Raw genomic sequence first — 24550 nt, 5'->3', positions numbered from 1 at the left:
TATCACTTACTGTAAACCACAAATATATATATATATATATATATACATAAATGTTTATATATACATAAATGTTTAAGGCTTATATATCCATGTAAATGTGTTCGCTTAATTAAATACGTTTCTGCCATTGTACTATACGCAGGACTGTAGGCTAGCTATTGATTTTTAAAAACATAATTTAACACTTAAACATCGCTAGACTCAAACAAACCATATATAGAACTTCATATCACATGTAAAATCACTAACTTAATTGGTAATTTTCTGTGTAGAACAACGATAACAATCTACTTACATTCGTAGCAGAAGTTTCCCGATACGTCCGCCATTTCTTTTTCAGCTGAGAGGCTTCGGAATATATGGCGTCATTTACGTTAAGGGAACAGAGTGAGCACCAATGCTTTTCACGGTGCATTGTGGGAATTTTTAGGGAACGAAAATTTCAGTGCACTTCAACAATTTTGTGATTGAGACAGCCGACTTCCCCATCAGTGCCCTGACGACTGATCTAGTGAGCTGATTGAGACGCACCACGGTGCATCGTGGGACTTTTTAGGGAACGAAAGTTTCAGTGCACTGGAACAATTTTGCGATTGAGACAGCCCTTAAAATGGCCGACTCCCTGATCAGTGCCCTGACTACTGAACTAGGGAGCTGATTGAGACGCACCCACTGTTTTGCTTTGTTGATTGAATTTCAGAAACAAGGGCTGATAAAGTAACTTTATTTATGAAAGCCTACTCTCTACGTATATGAGTTTAAATAATTATGTGATTTATTTCTAAATTATCACACAATTTAAATGTTTCTTTTAAAACTCAGCCCACTCCTCTGTTTTCTTCACACAACAAAACAAGGAAACAGAGAGAATCAAACTCGTCTAGCAGGTGATTTACACGCAGTCACATATTATCAAATCTAAAACCGAGGGAGATTTTGTAGGAGGATCATTTGACAAGGAAACTAAATCTCAGACTCTGAGAAGCGAGTTTGGCATCTCTTCATGAATGTTTCCAGAGGTAGGAGTGACAAACCAACGTGTTTATCCTTTGAATGTATAACTTCTTTTAATTTTCTTTCTGAAGTAAATTAATAGAAATAAATGCTTAACTTGACTTTAAAATGTACTATTCAATGTTTACTTTTGAAATTTGTCATTTATGTACTGTAAGTCAGTGAAAATTATTGTATCATGACAATTTCTGCTTACATTTGACAATTTCATGATTCTTTTTAGCTCAGGATATTACAAAAGACCTTAAACATCTTTAATCAAAATCGTCTTATCATTGTGCAATGATTATCTATGACATAATTTCCTATTTTGCAGATCTAAGATGTTCGGATGAGTAATATAATTGCCTTTTGTGAGAAACATATGTCAGTGAGAAACATGGCCGGTCAAGGTACAGTCAATTAAATAATTTTTGGCTCACTGTAACTACTTTTGTCACAAAACTGCTGTAATGCATGTCATTGTACTCCATTATCTCATACCACACGAGCCTTTAGACTTTAGATCTAATATAATCAGAAATATCTGGCTTTACTCCAATATTATCTTCATAACTTACGAAATAAAAAGTTTACCCCTCAGAAAAATGAGCTTTCCTCTCTTGTCAACATGACATGAGCGCGGCGCGCACTGTCACGTCATGTAAGGACGCACACATATAAGGTAATCGGTCAGGTCGTTTATACATGGTGAAAAAAAATTAATAACAAGTATGGAGGAGATTCTAGTTGTGCGCTTTTGCTGGTTATGCATAGGTTTACGAGGTAATTAACAACAATAGAAAAGAGCACTAATATGCAGATCCAGCAGCATGCAGCATATTCAGAAAGCTTGTAGAGCGAAATTTAAAATGAAAATGTATATTATTATCAGCTATTACGGACATTGAACGTGAGATGGCTGAGACGAACGCGCGGCATCAGACAGAGAGCAAGACTGATTATTTACTGAACGTAGACCGAACCTCGCAAAAGAATTAAAAATGCCGAGTAGAAATAAAAGGCTGCGTGAGCTCAACCAATCAGCATGTTCAGCGCCCAAGTCCCGCCCTCGAAAGTTCCTGAACTTTGAAAAAGTACTACCTCGCGAGAAGGGCCGTTTGGAAGGGGAAATATTTACCCGAAACTTCATTTAGACCCTGGTTCCTGCGGTCTAAAAACACCGAGTACCACCCAAAGTTCCTGGTTCCTGGGTAAAATTCCTGTGGTGGAAACGGGGCTTTTGAGACTCACAGTATGTGATGTCCATGTACTGAACTCAACCAAACTAACTACTTAATAAACAAAAATGTATTCTAGGGCACCTTTAATAAATTGGTTAGTTTACCATTATGCATAATTATGCATGAATTAATTCATATTAGTGCACCTGTATTGTAAAGTGTTACTTTTATCATCGAGTTTATCATACTTTTATCATACTTTTTTTCAATCTCAAGAATCAGACATATTAGATTCTGACAATAAACTGAACATATACTGGTTTTATTAGTGCCTACTTTTTACAAATCTCTATTTGAATATGGCAACATTCTTATTTTAAACATTTTATTTGAATATAGGAACATGAAACCTTGTTCAACAAAATATTTCTATAATTAAATCTTGACCCCTAACCCTATGCAACGATGACTAACTCGGCTGGTTGTTGGAATCCATGTGCGGTGCTTTATTAGACACAGTAATACAAACACAGTACTGTGATGACCAAGAAGCGTGGTCAACAAACAGACACAGGTCGATAACAGTATAGGCAGTCCAGATAGCAAACAAGTCCAAATCCTTAATCCGAAAGTCGTGGTCAAAACAGGCAGAGAAACGTGGAATCAATAAACAGGTTAAAGAAAATGCTTGGTAGAGACAGGGTAAGCTGGAAATACTTTGCAAGGGGAATTTTTCACTTTGCAAAGTGAAAGTACTCAGGATATGGCTCCCTCTGCTGGTCATAGGAATGGATGGCAGCTACAGATGTTACACACTATTAGCTAATCACTGTGGTCATAGTTAGTAAGCGTGATGACATCATTCATAGCAACCAAAGGTCAACCCCGCCTCTTACTCTTAACTTAAGATTTATCTCTATTCCTTGGTAAAAATTGATCTCAGCAGCTTTGTGATAGCATAGATTTTAAGAGAAAACCCAAAAAAATAAGAAATATTACTGCCATTTAGGAGAACTCTTAGTGGCAAGATAAAATATTTTGTGAATACAGCCCCAGATATTTGCATTAAAGAAAGAAATCATGCAGTTTTGAATTCTGATATCTGTTTATATGCTATGTATTTATGTGTATATGTTTCATTTTTCAATTTCTCAAATATAGGACAAATATTCAAGTACTTCGCAGGAATCATAATGGTGGTCCTGCTGACCCATGAATGTGTTGTGGAAACTCTTCCTGATTTCCCAGAAAGAAATATAGACATAGAGGTAGGGGAAGGTTCATTTATACTGCAGGAATATAAACACAAATCATGTCTGAAAAACAACATATTCAGTAAAGGTTTTATAATCATTAAAAGCACTTTGTTATGGAATGTTATGAAATGTATAGCATAAAACACAAATGTATTGTATGGAAGCATAGTCCAGTGTTATTTTATATTTATTATTATTGTATTCATATTTTGAATGTGACAAGTGTCACATAACTGTCATTTGTCGTTGTTGTTGTTGTTCTGTGTCCTTGTCACTTGTTCTTTGGTTCCAATTTCCCTCCACTTGTCTGTCTCCATGGTCACCGTCATTATGAGTTCACCTGTGTCAGCTGTGTGTATTAATCTCATTTGTGTTCCCTATTTAAGTTCCCCTGTTTCCTTCAGTCTCTGTCCGGTCTTGTCTATGTATAGAGTGTATTGTTAGCTTGCCTGTATTGACTCACCTGAGATATTGTGGTCACTAAGATTTGTTTGAGAATTTTATCATCATAGTCTTCATCCTCATGCCTACACACACACACCTGTGACAGAAGACCGGACCTAGAAAGGATAAGCAATGTATTTTGTTGTAGTGTTTTTTTTTTGGGCCTAGATTTTATTTATTTTGGACATGGACAATCCTTCTTTTTTTTTTTTTTTTTTACTAGCTCTCTCGATGAACATTTGGGAGATTTTATCTTTAGCCAAGTTTGCCTCTGCAGCTTCCTGTATGCTGGCCTCAACACCGCCACCAAGGAATAGCTGTCCCGGGGAAGGCCCTAGAAAAAGCTTTGCCTGATACGTAGAGTGGGTGCTGGTGTCCTGAGAGTTGCCGCTCACAGTGGACATCGTAAACGATGATACCAGCCCTACTCGCTACCCAGTGTCCAGCCATTAACACCCTGACTGCGACGAGTGTCCCGAGAGGGCTCCAGCCCGTGACGAGTGTCCAGAGTGGAGACTATCTCCTGTCCCCAGTCCGGAGTGGATTCCGCCTCCCATCTCCAGGACTGCCAAGACTTTCCATCACAGTCATTGCCAGCAGCCATATCACCCTGTAGCCCAAGACTGGTTTCCCACTGAAGCTAAGCAGGGCTGAGCCTGGTCAGTACCTAGATGGGAGCCCAACTGGGAAAACCAGGTTGCTGCTGGTAGAGGTGTTAGTCCCTGTGGTCTGCGTGGGTCCTAACACCCCAGGATAGTTATGGGGACACTGTACTGTCAAAGAGCACCGTCCTTCGGATGAGATGTTAAACCGAGGTCCTGACTCTCTGTGGTCATTAAAAATCTGATGGCACTTCTTGTAAAAGAGTAGGGGTGTAACCCTGGTGTCCTGGCCAAATTCCCCCGATTGGCCCTTACCAATCATGGCCTCCTTATAATCCCCATCCACGGAATTGGCTCGGTCACCCTCTCTCCCTCACCCTCTCTCCTCTCCACCTATTGCTGGTGTGTGGTGAGCGCACTGGCGCCGTTGTACTGTGGCTGCCGTCGCATCATCCAAGTGGATGCTGCACACTGGTGGTGGTTGAGGAGAGACAGCGCTTTGGGTGTACAATAGTATAATGAAAGCGCTATATAAATGCCTCATTCATTCACACACCCAGCCTCCCTCTCCAACCTCCTCCTATCATCTGTTCCTTATCCCGTCTCCGTTGCTGCCTCTCAGCTCCTCTGCTCACATTGGTCCTCTTTCACTCGGCTCCAACGCGGCCTTCAGGATCCCTTGCCAGAGCCTGTGGCATCACCATGTCCCCCAGGATCCTCAGTGTCACCCTAGTTCTTCAGCAGTCCGACGGCATCAGTTGGTGCCATGGAGTTGTCAGTCCTTCCATCAGTTGGTGCCATGGAGTCATCAGTCCTTCCACCACCAGGGCTCCTCCCTTCGGCTTAATTATGGAAATTCTGTCTGGTGGCTACCTGTGTCCCACGGTCTGCTTCGACCTGGTTTCTCCCATCTCCTCCTTGGATCCTTCCATCGGCTCCACCCTGGTCCCTCATGTGTCTTCTGTCTATCCTTCACCTACTCTTCGTCCTCCACCTGAGCACCTCCCTCTGCAGTTGGTCCATTTACAGCACAAGGCAGCCTTCCAGAGAAGGGTGTAATGTCACATGCCTGTCAGTTTTGTGTTGTCGTTCTGTTTCCTTGTCACATGTTCCAGTTTCCTGACAATTGTTATGCCTCCATGTTTACACCATTTAAGAGTTCATCTGTGTTAGCTGTGTGTATTAATCTCATTTTTGTTCCATCTTTAAGTTCTCATTCTCTGTCTGGTCTTGTCTATTGTATCGATTTGTCTTCATATTCCTGTCTAGTCATTTGATTTTACACTTTTTTCACATTTCTTTTTTAACCCCTTACCTGTCATCTCCTGATTTGGCAAATGGAGCATTTAGACATACTCATAATATAAAGACAGCTGATATATATTTAGAAAGCCAACCCTTGAAAGTTTACAGCTGAATACTCAGAATTATTCAGACAGTTATTATAGAGATATATAGGCTGAAGCATACAAATAAAATAAAACAAATTCTTATATAAAAATCAGGGTCGTGCAGAGACCGTTGGAGGGGCAGGTGCTCAAAGTATAAAAGGGGCACATGGAACAAGCCTTTTAATCGGGCTGTGCTCAAAATATCAATACAGCAATATATTGTGACACATTTCTTTCTGATACGCATTTCAATACGGATGTTTCTGTATTGATATGGCAGCAAATGCTGTGATGCAGTTTTGATAAGAAACCTTTAAAAGGTCAAAAGTTAAAAAAAAATATTTTAAAAGTAAAAAAAATAAAAAAATCTTTCCACCTATTAATAACTCTGATATTGGAAACTGTTATACTTATGATTCTGTTAAACAGAATAGTAAAGAACAGCTGTTATAGTAAACTGTGTAGGTAGGACATGGTCATTATTCAAAATCAACGTGGCCCGTTACGTACAGTACTGAATAGTTTTATTTAACGTCATGTCAGTATCTGTGGCTATTTTCATGGCAAAAAGTGAATTACAAATATACAAGTTACATTTATGCAATAAAAAAAAAAAAAAAACAAGCAAAAAAAAAAAAAACACACAAAAAAGCAATATTAAACAAGGTCTTTAACATTAACTTCTAAAACCTTTTCTGGTAAAATCTTAATCTTAAATTCCTAAATAAATCCTTTAGTGGGTTTGCTGCCTTTGCTGTTGTTGTTGTTGCTGCTGATACTGCTGGAGTATATCTGAGACTATAGACATTAAAACAAGTGCTAACACTTTACTTGAAGGGGTGTGCATAAGACTGACATGACACATTCATAATCATGACATGACATGTCATGAATATGAAGGAGTTTTTATGTAACTACTGTCATTAAGTGTCATTTGCTCAATTATGTCATTTAATGCAAAGATGACATTATGTGAGATGTCTTGTTAGTGATAGTGACAAACTTTAAAATGTAAAGTTGTCATAAACACATCTCACATAATGTCATCTTTGCATTAAAAATGACATAATTGAGCAAATGACACTTAATGACAGTTGTCATAAACATGCATAAAAACTCCTTCATATTTATAACCTGGGTATTTTCATACCTTTTCCTGAAATCTACTAGGGCCATATCTCATGTACTCTGCACTTTGATGTTAGGTCAGGTTCATTTTATATTGACATCGATATTTTTAATAATACATTTTAAAGTATTATTTCCAGAGATATATTATTGAGTTTAGAGGCTACTTTTGCTGTAGTAAACACTACTGTTACAGAAAAACATATTTTTTCCATATTAAAATTAGTGCTGGGAATCGATTTAAACAAATTAACTAATTAATCACATTTTTTTCTGTAATTAATCAAGATAAATCACGATTTAAAAACATGGGTGTGGTGTACTTCAATAACGAGGCAAGGCACGCGTTTTACTCTTTATCAGTGAAGAGGGGTGAACACATGAGAACTCTACATCAGGGTATTACAGACACAACTTCCTGTATCTATAACATGCGCAGAGGGTACCCCAATACTAACTATGGCAAGTCTTCAGGCCCAACCTTAATGCACATATTAATAGTATCAAATACACCACATTACCTCCCCTTTTTAAAATTAAAGGTAATTTCAACATAGTGCAATAGCATAACACCAAATTTAACTACCCCTCTTACACATAATAGTAATTTCACTCCGGTTAACTAAATGAACCATGCTTAACCTTACAATTAACTCAACCCTCTTTAATAACTGCACAAGTCCAGTATTACACTATATTTAATCTCTGTAACGTGACGGTCGCTTAGTTATGCGCTCCGAGCGCCTCAAAGTCACTGTCTCTGGATCAGACAACTTGGGCTGGTCCAGCGTAACAGGTGGTATGGCAGGTGTTGCAGAGACTGGCACATCAAAGTCCCCCTCCTGCTCAGCTGACTGGGTTGCTCCTTGAGGCTCTGGCTCTGAAACGCCCTGAGGGTATCGAGGTCGCAACTGGTCTCCGTGACGCCTGTACACTTGGTCAGTTAACCTTCCCTGCACCCGGTACGACACCGGACCGGTCTGTTGTGTAACTACCCCTGGGATCCATTTGGGTTTATCTCCTGCAGTATTGCGTAGATACACAGGATCATCCACATCAAACTGTCTCTCAGCAGCCCTACTGTCATGTTCTTCCTTCTGCTGATACTGTCTCCTTCTCACTCTCATGGCGATGTTTGGCTTTAGAAAGTCCAGCCGCGAACGTACATGCCTCTTCAGGTGCAAATCTGCGGGTGACTCTCCAGTCGCACTATTAGGAGTTATACGATATCGCAGTAGGAAATGTGAGATTTTGTCCTCCACACTCAAATCCTCTCCATCCAGCTTCTTCATGCCTGCTTTGAATGTGGCAACATACCTCTCAGCGAGGCCATTGGTAGCTGGATGCCTCGGTGCCCCAGTTGTGTGAAGAATACCATTCCTTTTCATGAACAGTTGAAACTCCTCTGACATGAAGGTTGTGGCATTGTCTGTGACAATTTGCTCTGGCAACCCATATGACGCAAAAAGTCTCCGAAGCCTTGAAATGGTTGCGGAGGATGTTATTTTTGCCATCTTGAAAACCTCCAGCCACTTAGAGTATGCGTCTACAACGATCATGAACATGTGACCCATGAGCGGACCTGCAAAGTCAATGTGGAGCCTTTTCCAAACCTCTCCCGGAAACTCCCACGGGTGCAGAGGAACTAGGCGGGGCATACGCTGCTCCAACTGGCACCTGTCACACTGCTTACAGGTTCTTTCAACGTCCATGTCTACATGTGGCCACCAGACATATTGCCTTGCAATGGTCTTCATCTTTACAATGCCAGGGTGCCCGCTGTGGATCTCCTTAAGCACTGCCGTTCTCAACTTTGTAGGCACCACTACTCTTGTCCCCCATAGAACACAACCTTGCTCAACAGATAGTTCCTCTTTTTTTTTGTAGAACACTTTCAGTTCTTCTGATATTTCTCTTGGCCACCCTTCCATAATGTATCTGTGCAACCTAGATAGCTCTGCATCCCTGCGCGTTGCCTTGGAAATCTGTTTTGCACTCAGCGGCACATCCTCCAGGTGTTCACAGATGAGTGCATGTAGATATGCTGTCACAGTCTCTGTTCCTGCGTCCGTAGTCTCCGGCAGTGGGACACGAGACAGTCCATCTGCGTTGCCATGATCTTCTGACTGGCGGTAGATTATGTGATAATCATAAGCAGACAGTATAATAGCCCATCTCTGTATACGCGCTGCAGCCATTGTTGGAAGTCCTTTATGCTCTCCAAAGAGCGTAAGCAGGGGTTTATGGTCGGTGATTAAGTTAAACTTCCGCCCCCACAGATACTGGTGAAATTTCTTTACTCCGTACACCAGGCTCAACGCCTCTTTTTCAATTTGTGAATAGTTCTTCTCCGCCGGTGAGAGAGTACGAGAAGCATAGGCTAATGGATGTTCTTGCCCATCAGGTGCTGTGTGCTGAATAACGGCTCCAATTCCGTATGCTGAAGCATCACATGCGAGAGAAAGCGGCAGGCTCGGATCATAGTGAACTAACACCTGGTCACTGGCTAACATTTCTTTGCACTTATCAAAAGCGCTCTGCTCCACCTTACTCCACCCCCATTTTGTTTGGTCCTTCAGCAGTCTGTAAAGTGGGGCCAAAACAGTACTTTGCTGCGGCAAAAAACGACCATAATAGTTCACTAACCCCAGGAAAGCTCTGAGCTCTTTGATGTTTGTGGGTGTTGGAGCATCATGTACGGCTCTGACCTTGTCTTTAGAAGGGTAAACTCCTTTTCCATCCAACATGTGACCTAGGTATTCGATTTCTGTTTTCCCAAAGTCACACTTCGCTTTCTTTACTCTCAGGCCATTTTCCTGCAACCGCTGTAGAACTCTGTCCAGGTTCATCAGATGCTCAGTTTCGTCCTTGCCCATCACCAGCAGATCATCCAAATAGACCACGACGTTGAGGTCCTTCATCACGTTCTCCATGATCCTTTGGAAAATACTGACAGCAGAATTAATGCCAAAGCAAAGCCGATTGTATACAAACAGTCCCTTATGCGTGTTCACTGTTGTATATTTTTTTGACTCGTCATCCAGAAGGACTTGTTGGTAAGCGGCTGCCAGGTCAATTTTGGAAAATATCTTTCCCCCACATAATGCTGCCAGCACCTCTTCAATGCGTGGTAGTGGGTATGTTTCAGTGTTTGTAGCCATGTTCACAGTTACCTTATAATCGCCGCACAAGCGGAGTCCACCGTCCCGTTTGGCTACAGGGACCACTGGAGCAGCCCACTCGCTGTGCTTCACAGGGCTGATAACACCATCTTTTTCCAGGCGCTCCAATTCTTTTTCTACCCTTTCTTTCATTGCGAAGGGCAGGACACGGGCTTTATGGAACCTTGGAACTGCGTCAGGCTTTACAGAAATTGCTGCTTTAATACCTTTTAATGTCCCCAACTCGTCTTTGAAAACATCCGCATATTTATCTAACACATCTTGGATAGACTTGGATTTAGTTGTTGGGTGCGAAACGCTTTCCACGACTTTTTTAACTGTTTTCCAGTTCAGCTTGATTTTATCCAGCCATTCACGCCCACACAGCGAAGGACCTCCACCAGCCACTACTACGAGCGGTAGATCAGCAATCTGATTTCCATAAGTCACTCTTGCAATGAACTGTCCTTTCACTGGAATGGTCTCTCCTGAATAACCCTTCAGCGTGACGCTGCTGCCCTCCAGTGGCACATGTGAGAATGACTGCTCATACACATTTTCTGAGATAATGCTGACTCCTGCTCCTGTGTCAATTTCCATCGGCACTTGTTTTCCATTTACATCAAAAATGGCCCTGTATGGCCCTCGGCCAGCACCACTTGCACTGAACACTGAAAACATCAGAATGTCGTCTTCTATCTCGTCAGCCTGTACGTAGCCTGTCATTGCTTCTTTTCGCTCACTGTTTCTCTTTCCCTTTTTCTCGAGCCCCTCACGTGTCCGCCCTCGAGCCCTACATGCTTTCTGAATATGCCCGACTTTGCCACATTTATGACATTTTATATTTTTGTAGTAACAATCACTGGCGCTATGATTCTTTCCTTTACATCTATAGCAACCCTCTTGTTTTGCCGGCGAGAGCCATCTCCCCTTTACCTTGTGAACAGCGGTGACATCATCACCTTTCCGCAACTGCTGCGCATCTCGGTGGGCTGTCTCCATGTTAACAGCTAGCTCCACAGCTCTCGCAAAAGTCAGCCTATCCTCTGAGAGTAACTTGCGCTGGCATGCCTCAGAACTGACTCCGCTGACAAATCCATCACGTAGAGCTTCATCCAGCTTGTCTCCGAAGTCACAGTTCGCAGCGAGTTGGCGCAGCTCAGCAGCATACTCCGTCACTGTCTGGCCGCTTTTCTGGACACATTTACGGTACCTGAATCGTTCGGCGATGACCAATGGTTTAGGTTCATAGTAATCCTTTAGAATGGTCACAATCTGATTAAAAGTTTTGTCCTTTGGCTTGACAGGCTGGACTAGGTTTCGTAGAAGGCCATATGTTGCTGCGCCGACCGAGCTCAACAATATTGGAACTTTTTTTCCATCATTGACTTCATGAGCTTCGAACAGCAACTCCATGCGCTCGACGTATGCAGACCACATTTCATGTTCAGGCTTGAACTCGTCCGGTCTTTGGGAAAAGTATGCCATTTCACGAACTAAACCGATTTTCCTCGTCGCCAATTATGTGGTGTACTTCAATAACGAGGCAAGGCACGCGTTTTACTCTTTATCAGTGAAGAGGGGTGAACACATGAGAACTCTACATCAGGGTATTACAGACACAACTTCCTGTATCTATAACATGCGCAGAGGGTACCCCAATACTAACTATGGCAAGTCTTCAGGCCCAACCTTAATGCACATATTAATAGTATCAAATACACCACATTGGGCATTTTTAATATTTTGATATTGTAATTATTTCAGTTACTCTCCAAATGAATGTAGAAACAATTTAAAGACAACATATTGTAAATATGTGTTGTATTGGCATCTTTTTATGAATGAAGGCCAGTATCACTGATACTAATGTCTCTATGAAACATTATGACATTGCATTACAGTATGAATGAAAGCTAACAATTTCAATATTTATTAGGCTTTAAAAAAACACTTAATTTAAGTGAACTTAAAACAATCTTTATATAATCCCATTATAATAAATGTTTTATTTACCAGTGGCCTTTTAGACAGAAAAAGTAATAGTAACACCTTTCTGAACTGCACAAATAAATTAAATACAGAGGAATTATCATTAAAGCTACACTTTTCTCTGTGATGAACATTATTGACATGAACATGATTGAAACCTGTTCTGAATTTATATAACGTTATATTTTTAATGATAATAAAAAACAGATATAGGCTAATTCAGGGGATGAAAAATCAGTATAAGCCTTTACCAGTGTTTTTTAAATAAATACTAGAATAAAAATAATAGGTTTAAGTATAAATAGTTTTTTTAGTAAAATAACAAAGACAAGACTGTGTAACTCTACGCCCGTGAAACTTTTCTCCCTCAAACAGCAAACTAATGTTAACGTTACTACTACAATACACATACAGGAAAAAGCAATAAACAACACCTCCATGCTCTCTCCACGTCGTTCTTGTAAAATGATAACAAATAATAACTAACTAAACAAACACTTCGCTGAGAACAACACTTAACGTTACCGCTGTATTGAAGAATCCGCTTCTCAGTCCACTCTCCACTGGCGCGCACGAGCGGTGTGAGAGATGAGGTCATCGGGTGAAAGGTCATCATCATGTTAATCATTTTATTGTGTAATTTATTTAATTTTACTCATAGTTAGATTGGGCAGGCCTTCACAAAAGGGCCTTTGATTATATATATATATACATATATATATGAATAGAATGTGTTGTTTTTTTGTTTGTTTTTTTGCCTTGACAAAAAGGGCACTTTGGGCATCAAGGGGCAAAGAGGCAGGTGCTCAAGCACCCTCTGACCCAACCCCCCCCCCCCCCCCCCCCCCCCCCACACGTGCCTGATAAAAATATTATGTGAATAGTATAACAACTTATGACTACAACTAAATTGAAGGCACACATGTGTTCATGCTTCATTTAAAATCTGAGGCTGTTATGTCCAAAACTATGAATGTTATGAAATATTTTCTAAGACCATGTCTGGATTGTTTTTTAGATGTTTTTTATCAAATAAGTTTGTTGGCCTGAAGACACGTTTGCAGTCTTTTGTCTAACGTTGGCGAGGAGAACAGCTCAATTAATGCTACAATGTGCTCACTTGACGATCATAAACTTTTTCAATTAATTTATATTAATTTTTAGCTTTATAGTATACATGTATTTAATCATTAGTCAATGATAATAACCCTACCATGGTCACAAAATTAACTCACATGATAAACATTTATAAATAAATGCTCTTTTGTGTTTTATTTTTCCAGTTTAGCTACATAGATGGGAAACTGCATCATAGATTACCAAGAAGCACAGGTCTGATTCACGGATTTGTCCTCTACTCACACACTGTCATAATAGTTTATTTATACAAAATTCAAGACACATTAACTTGAATGCTTTTTTTCCCTGGGATTTTGTCTCAATTATTTTGTCTTCCTCATGACTAAATGATTATTAAAATCACTGTCTTCTGTATAGAGCTATTGGAGTTCATTGTGGTTGTGGAAGTGAATGCATCCCAAGCTGTGGCGATTGAACAGATCAGATCGGCATTGAACTCGATCACGTTTCCTCTTCAATTGGACAACAGTACTAAAATTACTGCTGCAAATGTCACAACAGGTAAGCCTGTTAAATAGGTGTTAAAAAAATTGTCTTTAAAGGGATACTTCACTGCCTTTTCATATTAAACTATGTTATTCCCTTAACTTAAACGAGTTGATACATACCTCTCTCGTCTCAGTGCGTGCACTTAATCTCTCTGACACGCAGTGACGATCTGATAGCATTTAGCTTAGCCCACTGAGCCCAGTTCATTCACTATGGAACCAAACAGAGATCAAGTTAGAAGTACCAAACACCTCCACGTTTCCCCTATTTAAATACAGTTACATGAATAGTTGAACGATCAAGTATGGTGACAAAATAAAACGTGGCGCGTTTCTAATCGGATTAAAAAGGAGAACTATAATGTATGGCGGAATAGCACTTCTGAGAGTACTTTAGCTCGGCGCAGTAAAAAGTCCCGGCCGAAACATCTTCCCTCACATCTCCCTATTGACAGAAATGAGAGAGTGAGGGGGAGGTGTGAGGAAAGATGTTTCGGCCGGGACTTTTTACTGCGCCGAGCCGAAGTACTCTCAGAGTACTTCGGCAGTGTTAATCCGCCATACATTATAGTTCTCCTTTTTAATCCAATTAGAGAAGTACCACGTTTTATTTTGTCACCATACTTGATCGTTCAACTATTCGTGTAACTATTTAAATAGGGAAAAGATGGAGGTGTTTGGTACTTCTAACTTGATCTCTGTTTGGTACCATAGTGAATGAACTGGGCTTAGTGGGCTAAGCTAAATGCTATCAGATCGTCACCACACGTCAGAGAGATTAAGTGCACGCACTGAGACGAGTGAAGTAACCCTTTAATGTTAACATTCTGTTGTTAACTAGTTATGTTATATTTCCATTAGTGTGCCAGTCAAATGTGACCAAATACCAGTGCGTGTGTGAAGGCGGTTATGCATGGACATACAACATCTGCAAAACATATGAGGCCTGTGATGACATCAGATTGGGCTTGTGTGGATGTATCAGTGGCATTCCGAGTGATGGAGAAATGTGTGTGCTGGAGAGCGGTAAGAATCATGACCAAACAAGCCAACTGCAGATGCACACTTGCACCAGCAGCCATATCACCCTGTACCCCAAGACTGGTTTCCCACTGAAGCTAAGCAGGGCTGAGCCTGGTCAGTACCTGGATGGGAGACCAACGGGGAAAACCAGGTTGCTGCTGGTAGATGTGTTAGTGAGGCCAGCAGGGGGCGCTCACCCTGTGGTCTGTGTGGGTCCTAACATCCCAGTATAGTGATGGGGACACTGTACTGTCAAAGAGCACCGTCCTTCGGATGAGACGTTAAACTGAGGTCCTGACTCTCTGTGGTCATTAAAAATCCCATGGCACTTCTCGTAAAAGAGTAGGGGTGTAACCCCGGTGTCCTGGCCAAATTCCCTTGATTGGCCCTTACCAATCATGGCCTCCTAATAATCCCCATCCACTGAATTGGCTCTATCACCCTCTCTCCTCTCCACCTATCGCTGGTGTGTGGTGAGCGCACTGGTGCCGTTGTACTTTGGCTGCCGTCGCATCATCCCAGTGGATGCTGCACACTGGTGGTGGTTGAGGAGAGACCCCTGACATGAGTGTGAAGCGCTTTGGGTGTACAGTAATACATATGAAAGCGCTATATAAATGCCTCATTCATTCATTCATGCAAAAAGCTTACATTAAAGTTACATTAACATACAGTAAAAAGTTAGAATTCGCATATACTTTAGTAAAAAAAAAAATGTTAACAAGACAATATATGCATATTTACATTTTTATATATTTTAAGTAAAAAATACGAGTCAACTTATAATTTATGGTAAAAATCAATTTAAGGGTTTAGTTCACCCAAAAATGAAAATTCTGTCATTAATTACACTCATGTCGTTACAATCCCGGTACGATGTGAAACGGATCCCGGTTCCATTTTAGGGTGAATCAACCCCTTTAGAACATTCCCAAAACTCCCCCTGTTCAATATATATTCATTCAATATATTCATAATTTCAATATATATTTGTAAAATAGTTATGTTTAATTATGTAAATATGGGTATTATGTTTTTTTTATGTACAAAATATATTTACTGTAGGTTGATACATTAACATTAGATCAGTTAACAAAATTTAAAAATATGTACGGTAAAATATATGGACACCAACATGCCTCTCATGATGCCTAGAAAATGTCACTGTAAAATGTTACAGTTTTGTACTGTAAATTTTAAATAAATAAAAATGTGTGCATTAACATATGAAGGAACTACTTTTGAATTTTTACTTAAAGGGTTAATTCACACAAAAAGGAAATTTATGTCGTTAATGACTCACCCTAATGTCATTCCACACCCGTAAGACCTCCGTTCATCTTCCGAACACAGTTTAAAATCCTTTACATTTAGTCCGAGAGCGTATGCAAGCAGGGGCGTGGGACTGGGGGGATAAAGGGTACTGAGTAACCAGGGCCCGAGGCAGAGGGGGGCCTTAGAAGTCAGTTTTCTATACATACACATACATGGTACGGGGGCCCAGCAAGATGGTTTGTACCCAGGGCCCAAAATTTGGTGCTACGCCCCTGTATGCAAGTGTATGCACACTATACTCCAGAAAGACTCTACTAAATGTCCAGAAAGGGAATAAAAACATAATCAAAAGTAGTCCATCTGTGACATCAGTTAGTTCATTAGAATCTCTTGAAGCATCGAAAATACATTTTGGTCCAAAAATTACAAAAACTACAACTTTATTCAGCATTGCCTTCTCTTCCCTGTTTGTTTCCAATCCTCAAATAAAGATTCAATTGTTTATGTATCAGTGAATCGATTCATGATTCGGATCACCAATGTCATGTGATTTCAGCAGTTTGGCACGCAATCTGAATCATGAATCGATTCACTGATTCATAAAATGATCAGTATGATTTTATTTTGTGACAATTGACACTGTCGGTGGTTTAGAAAATTTTAACATTTAATAATAATGATTTACATTTATATAGCCCTTTCTGGGAACTCAAAGCATTTTACATATAAAGAGGGAATTCTCCTCAACCACCACCAATGTACAGAATCCACCTTGATGATCCGATGGCCAGCCATATTGCACCACAATGCCTACCACAGAACAGCTTTATACAATAGCTTCTCACTTTTTTTTTCTTCCAGACCTCAATGAATGTAAAGATGCAGTGTCAGTTTGTGGTCAATACTCAGATTGTATTAACACCATTGGGAGTCACATTTGTTCATGCTGGAGTGGATTTAATACCTCCAATAAAGACAGTCCTGTGAGCCGCAACAACTCATGTCAGGGTGAGTATTATCAATTGATTTTATTTGCTGTTTTTATCTCATAAAATTGAGTGTACGGAGCTGCTATGCTTTTACAATTTTTGTGAATAATAATGTGAGCTATACCTAAATTATTGTTCCTTTTATTGTTCCTTTTTTCATAGATATAGATGAATGTCGGTTCAGTCCATCTGTTTGTGGTCCAGATTCCAACTGCACAAATAAAATAGGAAGTTACAATTGCTCATGTTTGGATGGATTCACTGCAACAAACTCAAATCTCACCATCAGCATCAATAACACATGTAGAGGTAAATCATGGAATTTAGTGTGCATGCAATTTTGGAAACAGCATATTTTTTCTTCTACCATGATTTTTTTTCACATATTTTTTATCACAGTTTATTGTTCAGTACCTCTGAAAAGTAACTTTTATAGGCACACATAATTTACAATTAATATTTCTACCTGGGTCATGCATACTTTTGTTACTTATCTTTTAATTTTAAAGTTTGGCAGCCATACCAAAAAAATATTATACATTTTGTTGATCTTCATATTAGCATAAGAGGTCCCAATTGCAAAATTTAATTTGGTAAACTTGTTTTAATAAAGATGTGAATGAATGTCTGAAGACATCAGAGTTCTGTGGTCTAAACTCTCGTTGCACCAACTCATTTGGGAGTTACAACTGTTCCTGCTTGAGTGGGTTTACTGTAACAAATAGAAATCAACCAGTCAGCACCAGTAACCCATGCAATGGTGAGCATGAAAATATACTTACTTCATGCAGTATTTGTTTAATATTGTAAGTTTATTTTTGCAGAAATATACATTCAATCTATTATGTTTTAGTGTGTGTTCCTGTTACTTCTATTTTCAGCCGTTATAAAACATTCTTAAATGCATACTGGAGTTATTTAAAAACTGCTGCATGAAATCCTGTTGGCTTGAAAAATCATTATGTTTCCTTTTGTGAGCTTTGATTGTCGTATTTGTAGTTAAAAGTCATGGTCATCATTTCTGGATGTCTTTCTCTACAGTGACTCTACCTTTGACTGAATATCTGATTGAAATTCAGATCAATAGTGTGGATAGTAACATCACTGATCATCTGAGGAACCTTCTGATGTCTTTTAATCTGCCCTACATGATCAGTGACAGCACTAACGTTACAGAAATCAACATAACTACTGGTATGAAATCTGGCTCTGCTTTCTAATATTAAATAGCTAAGTTTAAATCATGAATATTGCTGTAAATTGTTTAATATTTGGACTGTTCTTCTGCTTTCCAGTGTGTTCAATGAACCAAACGCAGTATCAGTGTAAATGTGAGGGTCCGTTTGTTTGGCCAAATGACACGTGTCACTCATACGACGCCTGTGATGACATCACAAATGGTTCATGTACATGTATCAATGCCCTTCCAGTCGATGGACAGCTCTGTCAAAGTGAGACACTGCCATCATTCTATGACAGCATCAGTTTTTTCTCCTTAATTAATTTGATCCATGTTTGTTTGTTTGTGTTTTTGCTTTGATTTTACTGCGGTTTGCTAGTGAAATTGACAGACTGATTATGTCCTTGTTTTTTATTATTTTATTATTTTCTTGCAAATAACTGTGGAACACAAATTGTCTATTATATGGAGTTTTGCCATAAAAAATATTAACATCACAGTACACAACAGCTCAACCTGCTTCTGTTTGTTCTTGCAGTACTTCCTTCTAACTACATGATTGACATTGATGTGAGATTCTTTGACTTGTTCTTGGTGAACTACTTACGGAATATCATCAGAAATATCAGCCTGCCCTTGACTCTGAGCAACAGCATAAATATCACAGATATCGACATGACCACTGGTGAGAGCAGAATGTTTCATCATGTCACATTCTAAGATGAGTTCAGTATTAGGAGAAATTGACAGTTTGAGCACAGATGAATAAATCCTATTCTATTACAGTGTGTGGGTTAAATGGAACAGAATATGAGTGCAAGTGTGAGGAGTATCATGTCTGGCCCAATGACACCTGCAGGGCCTATCATGAGTGTGATGCCATTGTGGGAGGCACTTGTGGATGTATTCAAGCTCTCCCTTCAGAGGGTCCGCTTTGCCAGAGAGGTAAGAAATCACATGAAATCACAAATGTACTGATTGTAATTTTGGTAACATGATGACAATGCCATCATTCTTACAACAACATCAGTTGTTTAATTAATTTAATTAATTTGATCCATGTTTGTTTGTTTGTTTGTGCTTAGATTTTTACTGTGTTTTGCTACTGGAATTGACAGACTGCTTATGTCCTTGTTCTTTATTATTTTATTATTTTCTTGCAAATAACTGTGGAACACAAATTGTCTATTATATGGAGTTTTGCCATAAAAATATTAACATCACAGTACACAACAGCTCAACCTGCTTCTGTTTGTTCTTGCAGTATTACCATCTAATGTGAATTATACCTATATTATTGTTCCTTTGTTTTTTCATAGATATAAATGAATGTCTGGTCAGTCCATCTGTATGTGGTCCAGATTCCAACTGCACAAATAAAATAGGAAGTTACAATTGCTCATGTTTGGATGGATTCACTGCAACAAACTCAAATCTCACCATCAGCATCAATAACACATGTAGAGGTACAGTTCATATCTGTTTACTCTAACCTTGCATAATTATCTATAGTTTTTGTCCTTATAATTTTTCTTTGAATTTTTTTAATTAAGCATTATATTGCAAAAATGCCAAGGAAAAAGATTAAACTGACCCAAACTGTTAATTTTCCCTTAACTTGTTTTTACTAAAGATGTGAATGAATGTGTCGAGAGATCAAACGTCTGTGGTCCAAACTCAATCTGCAACAACACTGTTGGGAGTTACAATTGCTCGTGCAAGAGTGGATATAATGTAACAGACCCAAACCTCCCTATAAACAGCAATAACACATGCAAAGGTATGATTTATAGAAAAAGCTTATATTCCAAATTCATTACAAAGATTGTGAGTATTGTGAGTGGATAAATAATGTTTGTTAGTTTCTTTCTGTTGCACACGCTGCTGTTCAAAATCTTTATATTATGGTCATTTGTGTTTAAAGATGTTAATATTATACCTTCTCTATCCATATTCTTCTTATATGCCTATAGTTATGTTAGTGTATTACTTGGTGAGATGCCACTTGTTTTTCATATTTTATGTCTTTATATGTGTATGTATTAAAACAAATGACAATTATTTTCCCACTCTAGATACAGATGAATGTCGTTTCAGTCCTTCTGTATGCGGTCCAAATTCCAACTGCACAAATGAAATAGGAAGTTACAATTGCTCATGTTTGGATGGATTCACTGCAACAAACTCAAATCTCACCATCAGCATCAATAACACATGTAGAGGTACAGTTAATATTCAGATTTGTTTACTCAAACCTTTAATTATTAGCTAGAGTTTATCCTTGTGATTTTTACTTTGAATAACGTTTTTGTAAATAATCAATCTGTTGCAAAGATGCCAAAGAATGAGTGATCCAAACTGTTATTTTCCTCTGAACTTTTTTTTTTCTAAAGATGTGAATGAATGTGTCGAGAGATCAGACGTTTGTGGTCCAAACTCAATCTGCAACAACACTGTTGGGAGTTACAATTGCTCATGCAAGAGTGGATATAACGTAACAGACCCAAACCTCCCTATAAACAGCAATAACACATGCAAAGGTATGATTGATAGAAAAGCTCATAGTATACATGTGAGAAAGTACAATATTTGGTAATGGATACACTAATTATTTTTTGTGTTCGTTTTTTTCCCAAAACTAATGTTAACAGTAACATCTCAAATTATGTTTTGAATACATACTTATTGGTGATGTTAGTCAAAACTCTAAGAGTTCCCCACATTTCCTCAATAATTATTTGTCATTTTAGTGCAATTGTTACCATACAGGAGCTATGAAAGGTTATTTATGTGTAAAACATGTATATATTGTCATTTTGCGGTTCTTATTCTTCTAGTATAGATGTTGGTGTTTTTAGACACAAGATGTCTAACAAGTTTTTAGTTGTTGATATTTGTATGTACATTACATTCGTTTCCCCCATAGATATAGATGAATGTCGGTTCAGTCCATCTGTATGTGGCCCAGATTCCAACTGCACAAATGAAATAGGAAGTTACAATTGCTCATGTTTGGATGGATTCACTGAAACAAACTCAAATCTCACCATCAGCATCAATAACACATGTAGAGGTACAGTTCATATCTGTTTACTCTAACCCTGCATAATTATCTATAGTTTTTGTCCTTATAATTTTTACTTTGATTTTGTAAATTAAGCATTATATTGTAAATATGCCAAGGAATAAGATTAAACTGACCCAAACTGTTAATTTTCCCTTAACTTGTTTTTACTAAAGATGTGAATGAATGCGTCGAGAGATCAGACGTCTGTGGTCCAAACTCAATCTGCAACAACACTGTTGGGAGTTACAATTGCTCGTGCAAGAGTGGATATAATGTAACAGACCCAAACCTCCCTATAAACAGCAATAACACATGCAAAGGTATGATTTATAGAAAAAGCTTATATTGCAAATTCATTACAAAGATTGTGAGTAATTTGAGTGGATAAATAATGTTTGTTAGTTTCTTTCTGTTGCACACGCTGCTGTTCAAAATCTTAATTTTCTGGTCATTTGTGTTTAAAGATGTTAACATTATACTTTCTCCATCCATATTCTTCTCATATGCCTATCTTTATGTTTGTGTATTACTTGGAGAGATGCCACTTGTTTTTCATATTTTATGTCTTTATATGTGTATGTATTAAAACAAATGACAATTATTTTCCAACTCTAGATACAGATGAATGTCGTTTCAGTCCTTCTATATGCGGTCCAAATTCCAACTGCACAAATGAAATAGGAAGTTACAATTGCTCATGTTTGGATGGATTCACTGCAACAAACTCAAATCTCACCATCAGCATCAATAACACATGTAGAGGTACAGTTAACATTCAGATTTGTTTACTCTAACCTTTAATTATTAGCTAGATTTTATCTTTGTGATTTTTACTTTGGATAACATTTTTGTAAATAAATCAGTCTGTTGCAAAGATGCCAAAGAATGAGTGTTTCCTCTGAATTTTTTTTAATAAAGATGTGAATGAATGTGTCGAGAGATCAGACGTCTGTGGTCCAAACTCAATCTGCAACAACACTGTTGGGAGTTACAATTGCTCGTGCAAGAGTGGATATAACGTAACAGACCCAAACCTCCCTATAAACAGCAATAACACATGCAAAGGTATGATTGATAGAAAAGCTCATAGTATACATGTGAGAAAGTACAATATTTGGTAATGGATACAATAATTATTTTTCTGTGTTAGTTGTTCGTTTTTTTCCAAAACTAATGTTAAGAGTAACATCTCAAATTATGTTTTGAATACATACTTATTGGTGATGTTAGTCAAAACTCTAAGAGTTCCCCACATTTCCTCAATAATTATTTGTCATTTTAGTTCAATTGTTACCATACAGGAGCTATGAAAGGTTATTTATGTGTAAAAAATGTATATATTGTCATTTTGCGGTTCTTATTCTTCTAGTGTAGATGTTGATGTTTTTAGACACAAGATGTCTAACAAGTTTTTAGTTGTTGATATTTGTATGTACATTACATTTGTTTCCCCCATAGATATAGATGAATGTCGGTTCAGTCCATCTGTATGTGGCCCAGATTCCAACTGCACAAATGAAATAGGAAGTTACAATTGCTCATGTTTGGATGGATTCACTGCAACAAACTCAAATCTCACCATCAGCATCAATAACACATGTAGAGGTACAGTTCATATCTGTTTACTCTAACCTTGCATAATTATCTATAGTTCCCTTTCAGTCGGTCACGTTCGACGTACGTCAGAACTGAACCGACGAATGGGATCTTACTTTAGAGACCAATCCTACTTCGAGCATCTAACAACGAGCCAATGAAATTTGGCATGCGATCACGCATTCCACGCTCCGCCCCGCAGCGCGGGTATAAAACAGGAAGTGGAATGGTAGATCAGCGCTTTCTACTTCGGAGCCGAACAGTACTGTTTGCTGTTTCTATGAAGAGCTTTCTGACTACGAGTCTACAAAGTGTTTGAGAGTTTGCCAGTGCGGGTGATACGGCGCGTCAGTGAGAGACCGTCTACATCAGTGATTGAGTGTTCAAAGAGCTGTTGGTTCGCTGAGCGTTTCCTTACACACATTACAGTTGGTTCGCTGGGCGCTACACACACATACATATCACTGAGAGCTCACACAGGCTTGCAGATTGAACTGTGTGGAGCCGCGGTCATCTCCCTGAGTGCTTCAGCACGCTAAAAGAGCAACCTCCATTCACAAAAGAGCGACACGGTTTGACCCTGCGTCTTTTTCAAGATGTCATTCAAGCCGTGTGTTTCTGTGTGCGGTCGATTTCTGTCTCCGCTTGACGGACACGTTCGTTGTCTCTCGTGTCTGGGCGCACAGCACGCTGAGGCTGCGTTCGTGGATGAGACATGTTCCCATTGCGGGAATATGTCCATTGCAGTGTTGTGGTCCCGTCTCCAGTACCTCAGAAGAGGTGGAACGCCATCGTCCATCCCCCGATCTAGTGGTCCTCCAGCTGCAAAGCAGAGGGCTACTACTTTGGCTGATGACCTTGGTGGGGACCTGAGGGTGTCGGTCAGGGTAAACCCGACGGGTCTCACGGCTCCTCGGGCCCCTCCCCCCTCCACTGTACCGGTGGAGCTTCCGAAAAGGGCGCGCTGACCTCCCACGTGGAGCGCCAGTCGTCTCTTTTGGGGCTCCGGCGGAGGACCAGATGTCGGTTGCTGCATCGGGGGATGAGCTAATGGGTTCCGAGGATGAAGACTCGGCTGCGTTGCCCCCTTCGGGTGTGACAGCGTTGCCCGAGTCTGACCCGGAGCTTACGGCTATGCTTGCCCGGGCCGCCGCAAGTGTCGGGCTTGAGTGGAACCCTCCACCACGTCCCGAACCTTCGCGGCTGGACGATTGGTTTCTCGGGACGGGCCGCGCTGGTTCTCAGCGTCCCGCCCCGGTGCCATTCTTTCCGGAAGTGCATCAGGAGCTCACGAAGTCGTGGGTGGCGCCGTATAACGCTCGCCAGCGATCGACTGACTCCTCCATCCTCACCACTCTCGATGGTGGTGCAGCTAAGGAATGCACCCCCCGCGAAGCAGGGTTGGCCGGACGCAAGGGGGCCGCCCAACCCGTCCAAGGGCCCGCGAAACCTGCCGGCAAGCACAAGGGGAAGCGGCCCTGAGACGGGCAGCCCAGGGAGGAAGGGAGCTGCTCTGAGGGAGATGATGTCCGCATCCCCCCCCCCCCCCCCCGGTCCTGGTCATTACATCTCTGCCGCTGGCTCTCCGGAGTCCAGCGGTACCCACATTTTCACCAAAAGAGCAATTTCCTCTCTCTCTGG

At 39.9% G+C, this 24550-nt stretch overlaps 1 protein-coding gene and 1 pseudogene across 1 annotated transcript in view; both read left to right on the top strand.

Annotated features, from left to right (window-relative positions):
- The first annotated feature begins 933 nt into the window (after positions 1–933).
- LOC137041044 (uncharacterized) overlaps positions 934–24550 on the top strand; it is a 55895-nt gene continuing 32278 nt past the window's right edge. The window contains exons 1-8 of the mRNA XM_067416969.1: positions 934–1019; positions 1331–1406; positions 3339–3445; positions 13435–13483; positions 13649–13792; positions 14641–14805; positions 16939–17085; positions 19566–19712. Coding sequence (XP_067273070.1) covers positions 1346–1406; positions 3339–3445; positions 13435–13483; positions 13649–13792; positions 14641–14805; positions 16939–17085; positions 19566–19712 — 820 coding nt within the window. The 5' untranslated portion in view covers positions 934–1019; positions 1331–1345. The remainder of the gene's footprint in view (positions 1020–1330; positions 1407–3338; positions 3446–13434; positions 13484–13648; positions 13793–14640; positions 14806–16938; positions 17086–19565; positions 19713–24550) is intronic.
- On the top strand, positions 14850–14966 carry LOC137042103 (5S ribosomal RNA; annotated as a pseudogene).

Source organism: Pseudorasbora parva, chromosome 15 (genome assembly GCF_024679245.1).
Source record: "Pseudorasbora parva isolate DD20220531a chromosome 15, ASM2467924v1, whole genome shotgun sequence".
Classification (NCBI taxonomy): domain Eukaryota; kingdom Metazoa; phylum Chordata; class Actinopteri; order Cypriniformes; family Gobionidae; genus Pseudorasbora; species Pseudorasbora parva.
Note: the sequence above shows the minus strand (reverse complement) of the source record. Positions and strands in the feature narration are given on the sequence as shown.